General features: G+C 33.3%; 1 protein-coding gene across 21 annotated transcripts in view; it reads left to right on the forward strand.

The window, feature by feature from the left end:
- The window catches only part of ERC2 (ELKS/RAB6-interacting/CAST family member 2), a 523,782-nt gene that overhangs the window by 210,762 nt on the left and 298,355 nt on the right, over nt 1-14,665 (forward strand). For 12 of the 21 annotated variants that reach the window (XR_010834045.1, XM_048047550.2, XM_048047548.2 and 9 more), the window contains 5 exons: nt 2,253-2,393; nt 2,942-3,082; nt 6,541-6,576; nt 12,113-12,142; nt 13,096-13,289. Coding sequence is in view for 20 of the 21 variants with exons in the window: in XM_048047550.2 (XP_047903507.2) it covers nt 2,253-2,393; nt 2,942-3,082; nt 6,541-6,576; nt 12,113-12,142; nt 13,096-13,289 (542 nt within the window). In the remaining variant the exon portion in view is untranslated. The remainder of the gene's footprint in view (nt 1-2,252; nt 2,394-2,941; nt 3,083-6,540; nt 6,577-12,112; nt 12,143-13,095; nt 13,290-14,665) is intronic. The other 9 variants (XM_048047557.2, XM_048047558.2, XM_013188432.3 and 6 more) reach the window with 5 other exon arrangements.

Here is a 14,665-nt window from a genome sequence, read left to right on the forward strand (position 1 = left end):
ACAGCAAACATTAGAGACATTCCAAATAAGTTTAGATCTCTATGAGAAGCTGAATGTATTTATTTCCTGAATTGGCATTTAAATATTGTCCCCTTAAAGTTAAATTGCCTTCTGTGTAACCAAATTTTAAATCAGTAATTTAAAGTAATAAAATACTTGTTCAATTCATAGATCCACAGAAACTGATTATTAGTTTTAAACTTCACAAATACAATACTACATACCAATACATACCACAAATATGGTGTTTAAATGACAGGAAAATGAATAAACAGTCCTTTCTGCAGAAAGTCCTTGGTGAAAGGTAGATCTATAGAAGTGGAAAATATAAGAGGACATTTACAGAAAACTTCCCAGTCTTCTGAAAATGCAATGTTTCCCATTTTCTAGTAACTAAGTCATATTCAGTACAAAAGGAGGAACAGAAAACAGGCAGAGGCACTGGACTGCTGTCAGCAGGGTTGCTGATGCGGTCAGTGTTGCATAGGGGTGAATTGTGAAAACAGGGAGAGGGAGAGTGAGCAGAAGGGAAACAAACCATGCTTGAGGTGCAGAATCTTGAAAACATTTCTGCCTTTTCCACAGAACCATGGAGACTGGAAAAGACCTCTGCATTTTATCTAGTCCAAACCTGCTCAAAGAGCAGGGTCAACTATAGCAGTTTGTTCAGGATCTTGTCCAGTGTAATTTTGAATACCTCTGAAGTTGGTGACTGCTGGCATGAAAACCACAGCCTTAAGTTTAGGCTCTTTTTTTTTTTTTTTTTTTTTAATGCGTATAAACATTGCATTGACAGCTGGCTTTTTGCAAGATGTGCCTTGAGCTTTGGAAAGTGCAGGAGCAATCTTCAGAAGACCCTCTAGAGTTCAGAGGAACGTTGTACCTAACATATGGAGAAAATGAATGAATAACCAGGATAGTCCAAACAATATATGCTTTTTAAAAGTGCTGTTACTACTTAAGCTAACTTTCATAAATAATTTTGTTTTCTTTCATTAAATTGACTAAGCTAATTGGAAATCAAAATGAGATATGCAGCTGCTGAAATATTGCTTGCATGGTAATGATTGCTGAGATATAATAACCACAGCTGAGAGTACATTGATACGGGTAAAGGAAAACCTTATGTGCATATGTGTACTGTACTGGCAGTAGAGTGAAGTGCTTATATATGCAGTATGTATATATGTGTGTGTATATATATATATATACACACAGTATAAGGAGTCATGGACAGAGGGAATTAGCATAAGATATTTTTCTCTTTTTCTAATAATATTAGGCTTCCATCAGACTTTTATAGTTCTGTGAAATAGTATTTTAAGGATTGATCCTATTCTTTTGCTCTTCCTTGGAGGTTTCCAGCATAAGTACAAAATGACTTGAATAGGATCCATGAGAATGCTGATGGCTCTACTTGAGCCTTGCCACTGGTAATGTAGAACTTCAGTCAGGATGTGGTTTTGTCCCATGTTCATTTAACTTTCCTAAATGATGTTGCTTTTCTTGCCTCCCTGATAACCACTTCCAAAATTACTCTAGTAGTTCCACTGATAACTCTGCTTAAATTGACCTATTACCAATCCAAATTTGACCTATTACCAATCCAAATTTATTTCCAGTGGTTATTTTATTTTACCCTAAATATTATTCTGTCTAGTATTTGCATCCTTTGAGTATTGGTAGAATGTGATTTTGAAGAATGTAGTCAAGGCTTAACAAAACCATACTACTGGATGTGATTTTTGCATTTACCTTTTGACTTAAACACCCAGCCCCTGAATGATGATTTCCAGCAATCCTTATAATAGTCAAAGGAAGTCATCAAAATATTGAAAACATGGTTGAGTTTCAATATGTGTGCGGTCACTATTAGTTAGATGGGGAAGAATCTTCCTTTGGATAATATAAGTTGTATCAGAGTATCTTCTCTGTGTCTTTCTGTGTCAGGAAATACATTACCGGGATGAATAACTTTTCATATCTATCACAAGACTAAACATATTCATAGCAATATAGATATTAAATGAAGCTTCTGTACTATGGTACACTCATCAAGTATTTAAAACCTTGATCTGATGCTACCAAAAGCAGGGGAACTCTTCCATTGACTTTAATATCACTAACTTACCAGTCATCTTCTGCTTCTGAAGGTTGATTTTCTAAGTGCTACTTAATGTAAAGAAATTTTATTCTTGCTTTTCTTAGAATGATTCCCAACTTTTGCATTTTGCAATCCTTTCCCTTGTTAGGAAAGAATAATAGAGCGCTTGAAGGAGCAAAGGGAGCGAGATGACAGAGAAAGACTTGAAGAAATCGAATCTTATAAAAAAGAAAACAAAGACCTGAAGGAGAAAGTTAATGCTTTACAAGCTGAGCTGACAGAAAAAGAGGTCAGTCTTCACAGTAAAATCTATGTTCTATGTCATGATGATGAAAGAAAGTGCATTAGGATTACTCTTGAACCATTTAAAGTACTGAAACTCTTCCACTTCAGTGGTCAGCTTTTGAACTGCTATTTTCTTAGGCATTCTTCACAGTCCTCACTTTTGTATATAAAATATTGCCTCACTTTTTGCATAGTAGTGTATCATCTTCTCTACTTTTTCGTCTACATAAGCCTCCACAAGGCTCAAATATTTCATTGTTGCTCCTGTTTTCACTTGTCAGTCAGATTAATAGACTTCAAAGTAATTGTACCTCCGGAAAGTAATGTCAGCTTGTCTGTACTATGGATGTTTCAATGTTTCACTGCATGCAAACTCCTATGATTCTTTTGGTTGTATTCTCAAAACGCTGTCTTTGGCTAAAAATGCTTATCTTTGTGTCAACTCATTTTGGGGAAGGGGAGGGGGAACAGGATCCAAGTGATTACTAAGTTGGCAATAAGTTAGTGTCCTGGTGACTAGGAATTAACTTTTTGCTCTTGGTCGTTTTTCAGTCTAGTTTAATCGATCTCAAAGAACATGCATCTTCATTGGCATCTGCAGGGCTGAAAAGAGACTCCAAACTTAAGTCTTTAGAAATAGCCATAGAACAAAAGAAAGAAGAGTGTAGTAAGTTGGAAGCACAGTTGAAAAAGGTAAGTTCCATCTTAAAAAACAAAAAAAAAACAGCAATAATCAGGGGAAAAAAAAAAAAGGACCACACCCAAAGTTCACATGTTCAAAAGATGAACTTGTTTACTCTTCTAGCGTAAATCTAAAATCGTCCAATGGTGTTTGCTGATCGATTTCTTTTGATCATCAAATTTTTGTGTTTGCATCAAGTACTTCTTTTTCTTAAGAGGCTTGTACCAAAGCCATTAGAAGCCTCCAAATTTATCTTGAATACCTATATGAGGGAATTCTGAGAAGCTGGTTCAAATAAACGAACTGGGAACAGGACATTAGAAGGAAAGTAGAAAGGTAGAGAGAAATTATCAAACCATCAATTTTTATGTGAATGAATTTATACCTCTATTAGAAGTAGATTGAAATGCTCATAGTATGAGGAAAAAAAATGAAAGCAGCACCTTTTAATGAAAAAAAAGTCTGCTTCTAGTTGGGTTTTATTTCTGCCATTTTTTTTTTTTTTTGCTTTGTAGATGAACATATGTTTGTGATAATTAAGCAAACAAATGGAAAGCTTACCTCAGCTAGCAATTCAATAATTTACCAAGTAGTGGAAGCAAACATTTAAAGGAAAACATGCAAATTCTATATTTTATAACATGGTTTTATTTAAATCAATGCATTAATATATTTTTTGCTTAAATGATTTGCAAGTTTGTTGATGCCTTTTCTACCATACATTATTTCTTTGACTTGTTTCTGTGTCATCTGGTAATGTCTGCTCTCATTGTTCAAATGCCAATGTCATGACATGTTTGATGGGTTCAGACATTGTTTGCCTTCTGCAGTTTGTGAGTAAGTGTAGGGCAAACATGTTTCATTTTCTAGAAAAGTGTTCATCTGTTCTATGAATGTTACCACCGTTAGGATAATATTCTGACTTTTTTTTTACCCACGTTGAGTAGTACCCTGCTCCGTGTTTAATTAGTGTTTCAATACCCTTAACCTGTGAAGAAGTTACTGCAAAGTGTAAAGGAGGATACCAGAATGTAAATCTTAGAATTCTATTTTTAAATTCAGAAAGAATATGTACAGTTAGCTGCCAGTATTATATGTTTAATTGTGGAGATGAAAGAAAGGAATGTTTTCAAATTAACATATACAAAAGCTTTTAATTAAAACACAGCTCCTTTATAAGTTGCATAGCTTGTAAGTGCTATTGATGCCAGAATTAAAATATCCAAATGAGCTGCTTCACTGGAAGTCCTTTTGTCCTTTTTTTTTTGTTTTCTTTTGTTAGAAAATATTTCAGTTTACATTGCACTTCACTATAAAATGTACTTCTTTACAATCTGAAATATCTTATTTGTCTGCAATTAAAAAAAACAGATTAGTGAAACAAACAAAAAGCATAAAGCACAGATCACTTAAAAATCAAAATAATCATAAGGACTTGAAATCCTAAGTCAATCTTCTATGGCTGTACATATAAACACATCATGTGGTCATGGAAAAATAAGCACTTATAAAAGTCAGAGAGTGTCAGGGACGTCTTTCATATAGAAAAGGAGTATGTTCCTTGTGTATAAATACAAAGAATTATTAAATGAAAGTTGAAAACATAATAGTTTTATTATATCATAAATACAGCATAAAGCCCCAGTGGAAATTCACCCAACATTTGTAGGAGACCAGGTATTTCCACAATAAAATGTAGTTACAACCTTCTTTGTGGGCATGTTTAGTTGAACAGAAACAGTGACTGTTAATGATAGTAGACCCCAAACAGTAATTTTCAATTCACGTTTTCTCTAATAAAATACTTTATGTTCAAACCTGTAAATATCCTGCGTTAAAAGTAATTGGTCCCCAGAAATCTACCTTCACCGTGTTTTCACTCCTTAGAAAACTAACTGAAACAGAAAACTGGGTTATTCTTGTATATGTCTGCGTTAGAGTAGGAGGGAATATCAACGTAATTCAGAGTAAATTAACCTGCATGGCTCATAAGTGTGCTTATGAGTGCTTATGCATATGTTCACATGTATGAACATTACCCACTTCAGAAGCTGGGAGGAATGGGAACAACTTACATCTTTTTTCGAATTGACTCCAAAGGCTGTCTCTTTTTTTGAGAAATTTGAGAGCAGCTTATAGATGACTCCTCTCTATAAAATAACATAGACAAGACATTTTTCATTATGGTATTTTAAAATGATCATAGCTAAATTTTGATTTATGTTGTACAAAGTTATGCTAATATATATTAATATAATCTGTGCACAATTGCTAGGATTTGCTGTCTTCCATGAGTACTAATGGTAACAAGTGCTATGCCTGAAAGAAAATGTGTGCAAGGGGCAAGTATAAACAACTATTTTATTTTTTTTTTAAAGTTTATGTTCCCTAGTTTACACTTTCCTTTTTTTTTTTTGTTGGAGAGAATAAGATTCATTTTTTGATAATTAAGAGGATTTTGATCAAGTCTGATTAGATAGAAATATTTTTTAGTATTACTCAGCGGAATTGTTTGCATTTCATTAAAAGGAAACATGCTGATTTTAAAACCACCATTAATTTTAAAGAGTGGACAAATTTAAAGTAATAAGTAAGATGTTCATAAAGAGTAATTATTTGTATTACTATACTATATTTTGGTACACAAAATAATGTTTAAAACCATAGACATGCTTATTAAACTTTTTGTGACAAAGATGAAGCATTGAAATTTATGAATTTAGAAAAAAAAAGTAAAATAAAAACTAGAAGAATGTTTGATACTTTGTGCCACAGGTTCATAGACTTCTTGTTGACTTATCTTGTATTGTTATTAGTGAAAGAACAGCAGGAATTACCTTAATAGGTAGCTAAGTATTTTTTGTGTGTGTATATAAAATCTTATTATCCACTTCAGAATTTCCTCCTTTTGTTTGTCATTATTTTAAATTTACTTGCTTACTGACATATTTGCAGTCACTAAAGGACTTTTTGCTAAGCTGTACTGTTCAAAAGTCATTCTGCATAGAAAATTCAGTCTTGTGTTAAACAAAAGGAAAGTAATAAATTTAATGATAGAAATTAATTAATCTTTAATATTACCATCTTTGAAGCTTTGGTGATAAATTGCAGCCTCAGTCAAAAGCACTTCTCATGATTCGTTGCTTAAGAGCAGCACTTAATGTATCATCAAAAGTGGACACCTTTCTTTATTTCATGGGTTATTTAACTTGAGAAAGGGAAAGTAACACAAACCTTAAATTTCTTACTCCAGCTATTCTTTTTTAGGAGCCAAAGTCAACATTTATGTTTCCCTTGTGCCTCTCACTTTCACCAAGGAATGTTTAGAATCTTAAATTTATACTTTTTTTTTTTTTAATGACAAGTTCTTCTGTGCAAATGCACTGGTTTTGTTGAGCTAATGCTGTTTTCATGGATCTTTCCTTCTTTTCCTGTCTCTGCTTCACTCCCTTCCAACTTTGCAATGTAGCAAGCTGAACAGTTGTTCAATCAGATGTACAATCCAGTAAGTTCTTTTTAAAAATGCCCTCTGTAACATACAAAAGCATGAGGATCCATTATCTCTTGTTGTGCTCTTCCTTTGTGGAGCTTTGCAGAATACTTTTGATGCTCACTATGCTATATCCATTATACCCAGATAAACAAACTTTGTGGACTTCAAGGCCATTTTAAGAATACGAAATGTATTAAACTGCATATAATATTTCTTGAAAAACACAAGGATCCTAGCCTTTAGGTCCTCAACTTCTCCATTAGAGAAGCATGCCTTTTTTTTTTTTTTGCTTTGCTTTTTGATTCCTACTTGTGGAGTACTTTATTTGATCCTTCAAACAAATAACTTCTAATTTACTCATTTTATAATAAGTGACTGAATTGAGTAGGTGAACAATAGTATCTAGGATGTGACTGGTAATATTTTCAAAAGGCCATATGGCTGAAATAATTCTTACCAACTTTACTCACGTAAAAGTGACATTCAGTTCACATTCAGCTTATATACATTAAGAATATCAAAAGATTGTATTTAATCCAAGAAAATACTGAAATATATAATGATGAATGCAAGCAGCAGTTTTTGAAAAAGCCAAATATTATTACTTTGACTTGTTTAGTATTATTGCTAATGTCTGCTTTAATCGCACGATATCTACCCTTTTGACTTAAGTGCGTACCCTTTTCTGTTTGAAGAGCAGTAATAAACATTCTTTTTGTAGAGAACACTTTTTTGCTGAGACTGTTGTATTTAACATGTGCTGTGAGCATCACAGGACAGAAATAATGATGCAACTGGAATGTAATGGCAATTTACAAACTAAAGTTTACACAGTAATCATACCTGGAATTATCATGTAATTGGGACAGTATATATAGGAGGAGTATATATTCCTATCTATAGGAGTATATACCTATATATATATAGGAATATATAAGTTTTATTAAACAGTATGATAATGTACATTAGGGTAAGTATTGCCTTCACCAAAGTCAATCAGAATTTTGCCATTAATAATGGTGAACGAGGATTCCAGCTTTGGAGTCTCCTATAGCTAAGTCTAGCCATGTAGTAGATATGTCATGATTTGTGCATAGAAAAAGAGAGTCCCAAGAAATATGCCATATTTACTTTTGAAATTATGGGTTAACTGTATTTTTAATCCAGTCATGGATCGTTTTTAAGTAGCATACGATCTGATATTATCGCTTCTGCTGTCTAGCACGTTGCTAGTCAGGCCTTTTCCCTTTGAACTATAAAAACCTTTTTTTTCTGTATCACAGATCACCTTTGTGGTAGTTACATTCCTATTCATATCATTTGCACTCCTACTGTGCATGTCTCTTCAGACTGGAGTCTATTTTGTGTTAGTTTTCTCTTGATTTTCTTAAATGCTTTCCAGTCATTATTTCAGTATTAGTTACTTTGCTATATGGAATTTGTTTTTTCCATCTTAGTCTATTTGTCTGTGGTATTCCAAAGTCAGCCAGTTTACTTCCCCCCCCCCCCCATCTTTCGTGCTTAATTTTCTGAAATACAAACGTGGCTGTTCTGAAATAATGGATGCAAGATCCTTTTCCTTTGGTACCAGACAGCAATTATAGTGTATCCTCAAGACTGGTTTTCTTCAATAAACTTTTATTGAAAAATATTTTTTTTTTGTTGAAAGAAAATTTTTTTTTTTTAAATGCATAATAGTGTCAACTTTTAACAGTGTAAGAATGATCTCCTCCTTCCCCCAAACCACCTTGAAATTGAGGTTGTGACTTCACTGAAGTTGATGACATTTTCTTTGAATTTCACAAGTCCAAGTTTTCACCCTTTTTTTTTTTAATATGGCATTAATACCAGATCCTGAAACAACTTGTTTGTACATTATGCGTCTTAATTTAACAGAATGTTTTTTTCTTTTTTTTTTTTTCATTTAAGAGTCATAAAAATGGATTGCAGTATACTGAAGTTTTAACGTTCTTTTGTTTAAATGTGTCAGAGAAATAACAGTCAATCTCTGAGTGGACCTCTTTTAGCCCATACGGTAATAACATAACTTTTTTTTTTTGGTGGAATTTGTTGTTTCTACCTTGTCAGAAAAGTATTGGCTTCAAGACTTTCTTTCAATGCTGAATCCAATGTTTTTAACATTCAGCAATGGATGGAAATGTTTTGTTCTTATATGCATTATACCATTAGAGTACTGAAGTGGAGAATATGTGGAAGAGGTGCAAATCCTGCATACTCTGTAGTGAATGATTTCACAATGTATTTGCCTGTGTGAATAAGATGGGAACAAAATTGGGTGCATTTTTATTCATGTTTGCTTTGAAAGTTGAACGTTTTAAATACCCAGTGAATTCTTGTGCAAAGTTAACTACAAGTTACATGATTGTTTTTGTCCTGTAATGAAAATGTAATGACATACCTTTTTCTCAATAGTAAAGACTTATTTTCCATATGCTTCGTGAGAGCAATGTCAAATTAAAATTTAAGGCACTTGTAGAATCTACTTTAAATTGCTTATAGCAGCCCCTGAAGTTAAATAAATAAATAACCTGAATTTTAAGCAGACTACAAAAATAGTGACCATTTTTTTATTAGTTTATTACTGAAAGTAATAAGATTTGAAGGATCTTAAAAAGTAATTTCTTGCATGTAAATTCAGTCGTTTCATTTAAATTTATTTAACACTCAGTTGATTTCTGTGTGTGTGTCTGAAGCTTTAAAAATGAAATCCATCCATTTCTGTTATGCAGAATAATGCATGCATGGTTGTACCATAAAATTTTAACTCACTAAGTAATTCATGTTATATGTTTGTGCCATACTATTATTGTTTTCCTATAGGAAATTTGCTGTTTACATGAGGACATATTGCTTTAATTCTACAATATTTGTAGTACTTAGGCAAATATCAGAACAGATATATACGTACTGTAAGAATTAGTGAAATTCTTAGTGATATGCTATTTTTATTGAATTGGAAAAGTAATATACAACATAGTCACAAGATGACAGACGAAAGACCATAAGACCAGTGTGAAAATTGAAATTTTGGATTGTGTTTCCTATGTCTAATCTGCACATGTAAGCATTAAAAATACAGATTAATAGATCAACTACCTGGCTGCAGAAAGGTGCTCATGATACAAGTTACTCTTCCCCATAAAAATAGAAAATGTATTCTCCCCAGGAAAACAGAGAACCTGGGAAGAAAAAGGAGGATGGAAATAGAAATAGGATAGGTGTAAGAGAGGAGAACTGCAAGTGATGGGGACTTTCTGATGCATGCAATTAAACATACATCTTCTGATTAGGAGTGATTCAAGCCTGACTCCCACATTTAGCCTGCCTGGTTGGGAGCAGGGTCAATGTCAGTTGAGCTGCAACAGTTGGCTATGTTGGGCCTACTGACCTCAGAAGTCCAGTTCCATCTGGAAACAAACCATCCCTGATCTTCATATAAGAATTAAAAAAAAAAAAAAGTGCCTCGTACAAATCCAAACACATCTTGCAAATCAAATATATTAAGTATCTTATAAGTAATTCTATACCTTTATCCTGGCACTGTCATATGGATTTTATTTTGTTGTCTGGTCAATTATAGTACCAGCAGCTTTGTCAGCAACATGAGGATTTCCTTTAAGGGAAAGCTCCTTTAAAAAAAATGTTTCACGTTCTTGCTATCCATATTTTACTAACTTTGTTTTCCTCCTCCTTTAAGGCAATACCCTTGTAGAAGTCTGATTCCTGCCTCCTTTATGCAAACAAACAACTCTTGTTTGTGTAAATAGTCCAAAAATACTCTATAGGAAGTGCAACCAACTTAATTGGTCATTTTTAATGCTAAAATCATTTCTCTCTCTCTTTCTGAATAATCTTATTCTTCCCTCTGTAATGAATGCTTATACTGGTTTATATATGACATTATGGATAATTGTGCTGCATGTCAAACCCCTGTTGAGGTTGGATACTAAATCATTTGGAGTAAATCGTATCTTATAGGTTCTACTTCATTTTGAGAACTATAGGGAAATGGCCAAGTTTGTGGTAGGGAAGTTTCCAAAAACACATCCCACAAATATGGAATGCTATAAACACCAGAGAAAGCAGAAGAATTGAAAATACTTTTGCAATTTAACATCAGTTTCTTTAGCATGTTATTATGCAAGGATTATAAGGCTAAACTGGAAAATATAATTTATATCTATTGTTTCAGGTTATGTTTTAGTTATGAGCTGTTCAGTAGATGATTTGTTCAGTGCATTTTGGAGCCGCAAAGGCAGGCTAGAGGCAGAAAGGTGGATGTTCTGCCTGTTTATGAAATGATGGAACCAAAGTTGGCAAATAAGCATCTTATGCATTGAAAGGAACAGAAAGGGAAAGTGACAGGGAAGAATATGAAATGGCGATAGCTTTAGAGTGGAACTGAAATTCTATTCTTACCCTTAAGAGATGTGGAGGAATCTGAAGAGCAATATGGAACAAAATGCTTTTTGCATAGGTTTGCTAGTATTTTAAAGACAGGAGTGTTTTTTGGTTTTTTTTTTTTGAGTAAATTTACCTTTACCAACATTTGGAATTATTTTTCTCCTTCACTTGTTTATTCTTTGTGAAAGAACACTTAGGTCCCATTTTGGAGAGGTAAAATATTGTCTAATTTCTTAATAGAACTGGTGGAAAATGAAAGTAGTGTGCAGATTGGAAATGGTACCCAGTGTCTCAAATAATTTGGCAGTCTGCATATTGCTTTTAATTAAAAAAATTACATAGCTAGCTGAAAGTATATTTCTTGACACAGCTAAAACTCAGCATAAAAGAAATCAAACTTTAATATTAAAGCAGGGAGATATAGGAGGATGAAAATGAATCTCTTGCTAACATCTCTGTGGGTATTACCTTGAAATGAGCTCTGTTAGGAAACTCCTGTATAAGGGCTGGAGCATCCCAAATAGAACATTTGAAGAGCAACATTGGAACATTCGAAGAGCAAGGCTAGTAAGTTTTGTCGGCTTCTCCTGTTATGGTGATTCCTGTTATGGGTTCTCCTGTATTGGTAACTAAATATTCCTTCTGATTAAAAATCTCACAGTGGGATAAATAAAATATGAAATCTTCTGTCTTTTTCTTACTATCCTCATGCTTAAATGATATGTTACAAATAAAATTCCTAAGTTTCTTTCCAGTAATTTCATTTTTTTAGCTGTTGTATTTATACTAAACCCAGACTTGTTATTTATTTATACAGAAAATTGTAACCATTGCAAAGAATATGAACCTTCTAATAGCTGTATTTTATATTAATTCTTTCCAAAACATGCATGTTTCATTTTGACCAGCATTTCTTCCATTGTTTGCTTGCATTGTCTATTCCCTGAAATTAAGAAGATAATCCCAATTTTTTTCTGCATAATAAGATAGTTGGAGGACTTTCAGTTCTAAATATCCTAAATTTCTGTAAAATTTTTGTATATTAAAAAATGTTATCTGAATTTTCTATGTTTAATGTGCACTGCATTAAACTACTTGTTTTTTCCTTGCCTGCTCTTTCAAGATGCCAATTAGGAATAATGGGAAGCAAGGGGTAGGCTAAGCATTGCAGTGCGTTGTTGTTTCCATCTGTCTGTGATTATTCCAGCCAACAGTTTGAAGCACTTGATGCCTGATCATGCTCCCATTGATGTTAATTGGGTTTTTGCCATTAGATTTGATGGGAGTAAGATTGGGCTCTGCACTGTTGTTGTGTTCATTGCGTTTGTTCTTGTCTGTGAAACTGCCACCCATCCATGCATGTGTTTGCCAGGTTTGTGCCATTGTCACCAATGAGCTTGTTCTTCTGACATTTCAGGCTAAGTATTCATGATAAGGGAATAAATAAGTAAAATTAAAAAAAAAAATAAAAAGGATTATTTGGTAAATGTCTGCTGAAGGAAACTTTTTAGTTCATTGGTTTGTCTTTTGAAAACAGCACTGCATATAAACCATTTCTTACTTTTATATTCTTAGTATCAGGCTGTATTTGAAACATCTGGTGATACAGATTACAATATGTATATACATATATATATATGTATATATATGTGTATGCTCATGGAAAAAGCGTACATGTATGGAGAAAGATTGTCTATATATTTGAAAGACTTAAAAAGCGTGAAGTGAATTAAATGAATTACAAGGTGATTTTTTAAAATTAAAACAACAAAACAACAGCCTTAAACTGTGATCATGTTAATAAGAAACAAAACAAAACAAAAAAACAACCAACCAAACACCACTCTTTGTTTAATAAATGCCCTCCCTCTTCAGGATGAAGCTTTGGTAAGATAGCATTTGAAAGTAATTTTAGACTGCAAGGGTACTTGAATTCCTTTTTATAAAATTTCTGTAGAAAAATATTATCTGACAGAAATACCTATAATCCTTTTTAATGAAAATTTTAACTCCAAGACTGAAGAAGTGAAGCTCTTAAAGCTATATAAATTACTGATATTATTATTATTATTTATTATTATTATTTTTTTAATATTGATTCTGAAGGCTCTTGAGGCTGAAGAGGAGGCACGGATGAACCCAGAATTTGCAGACAGAATGAAACAGCTTGACAAAGAGGCATCATACTATAGAGAAGAATGTGGCAAAGCTCAGGCTGAGGTTGAGAGACTTCTAGAAATACTCAAGGAAGTAGAGAATGAGAAGAATGACAAAGATAAGAAAATTGCTGAGTTAGAAAGGTAATTTTTGTATTATTTGTTTTCCATTGAGTGGCATTTTTATTTACTTGATCTTCACTAAAGAGAAGAGAAGTTGAGGGTAGAATATATGTTTTTAACAGTGCATTTGTGATGTTTTGTAAAATTGTATCAGAAATGAAAAAGATTGATACTTAAGAATCACATCTCCTTTCTGATGACTTTGGAACAATTTAAGGTTTCCAATTTTTTTGTAGTCTCCATAAAAGGAACGTACATAGGAAAAGCCATATACAATTTACAGTGACAGCCCTCCTGTTAGGGCAACACCCTCGTCTTTCTAGTAATGGGTAAATCAAAGCTGTCCCCACATGTTTCTTCAATGCAAACGGGATCGCTAGTTCTAAGAGGTCCTGAAAAGCATTGGTAATTATTTCTGGTCTTGTGCTGTCAGTATTTCTTAGTGGTTCTGAGAAATGGTTGCCTTCTTCAGATGAGTATTTTCTGATGTTGACCATTTTTTTTTCCCTTAATTGTGGGAAGGTTGTATGGTCTTTCCTTAACGGAGATAGAATGGTTTTGGGGTCAATTTGTCTCATGCTCTTTTTTGTAATTAAATAATCTGGGAAGCTTCTTCTATAGATAATGTTGCCATTTGTTTGATAAGAAATTTCTGTGTTTCTGAATTCTTTGTTCTCTTTCTGTACTCCTAAGCACTCTTAGGTAAATGAAAGAAGGAATTTTACTTTTTCAAATATTTTGCATACTGTCTTCTAGTAATCAAGTTGGAAGAAAAGTGGTTTCATGGTGCCAAAATTGAGGTTTAAGAGATCTTCTGATTATTGTTATAGTTCCCGTCAAGACATAGCACTGCTCTGTCCTGTTAGGGAGAATTACCACGAAACAGGAAGATCTGTCAGAAATATTGGAAAGGAAATCACCTTGGAAAGGAAGCTTTGTAGAATGTCTCCTATTGATGATGACTTATCAACCTCCACAGTTCTGTTACCAAAACCTACCTTTCTCTGAAGACGTTTGGCACAGGTTTGATTTAATAATAATAAGGAATGGTATGTAGTTATCAATCAATGTGCCACGAGAATAGAGACCTCAAATTTAAAGTGATAAATAAAGATTTGTACTTGACATGTAATCAGTTGTTTACATGAAGACAAACGTAGCGATTACTTCTCTCATCACATCAGGAGGTGTTTAGAATACTCTGGTATTTGCTTGGATTTTAGTGTGTAAAGTAGATACTGGAGGAAGGTATTAAAGAAGAGTGGTCACTTGGACACCATGAACGTGAGTTCTGCCTAAACTTTTCAACATCCTGAAGCAGCATATTGGAAAAAGATAACACAGTGGATCTGTGTGGGCATGAAAGTGCTGCTTATTCCATCCACTGCTGTGTGTAC

Source organism: Anser cygnoides, chromosome 10 (assembly GCF_040182565.1).
Source record: "Anser cygnoides isolate HZ-2024a breed goose chromosome 10, Taihu_goose_T2T_genome, whole genome shotgun sequence".
Taxonomy (NCBI): Eukaryota; Metazoa; Chordata; class Aves; order Anseriformes; family Anatidae; genus Anser; species Anser cygnoides.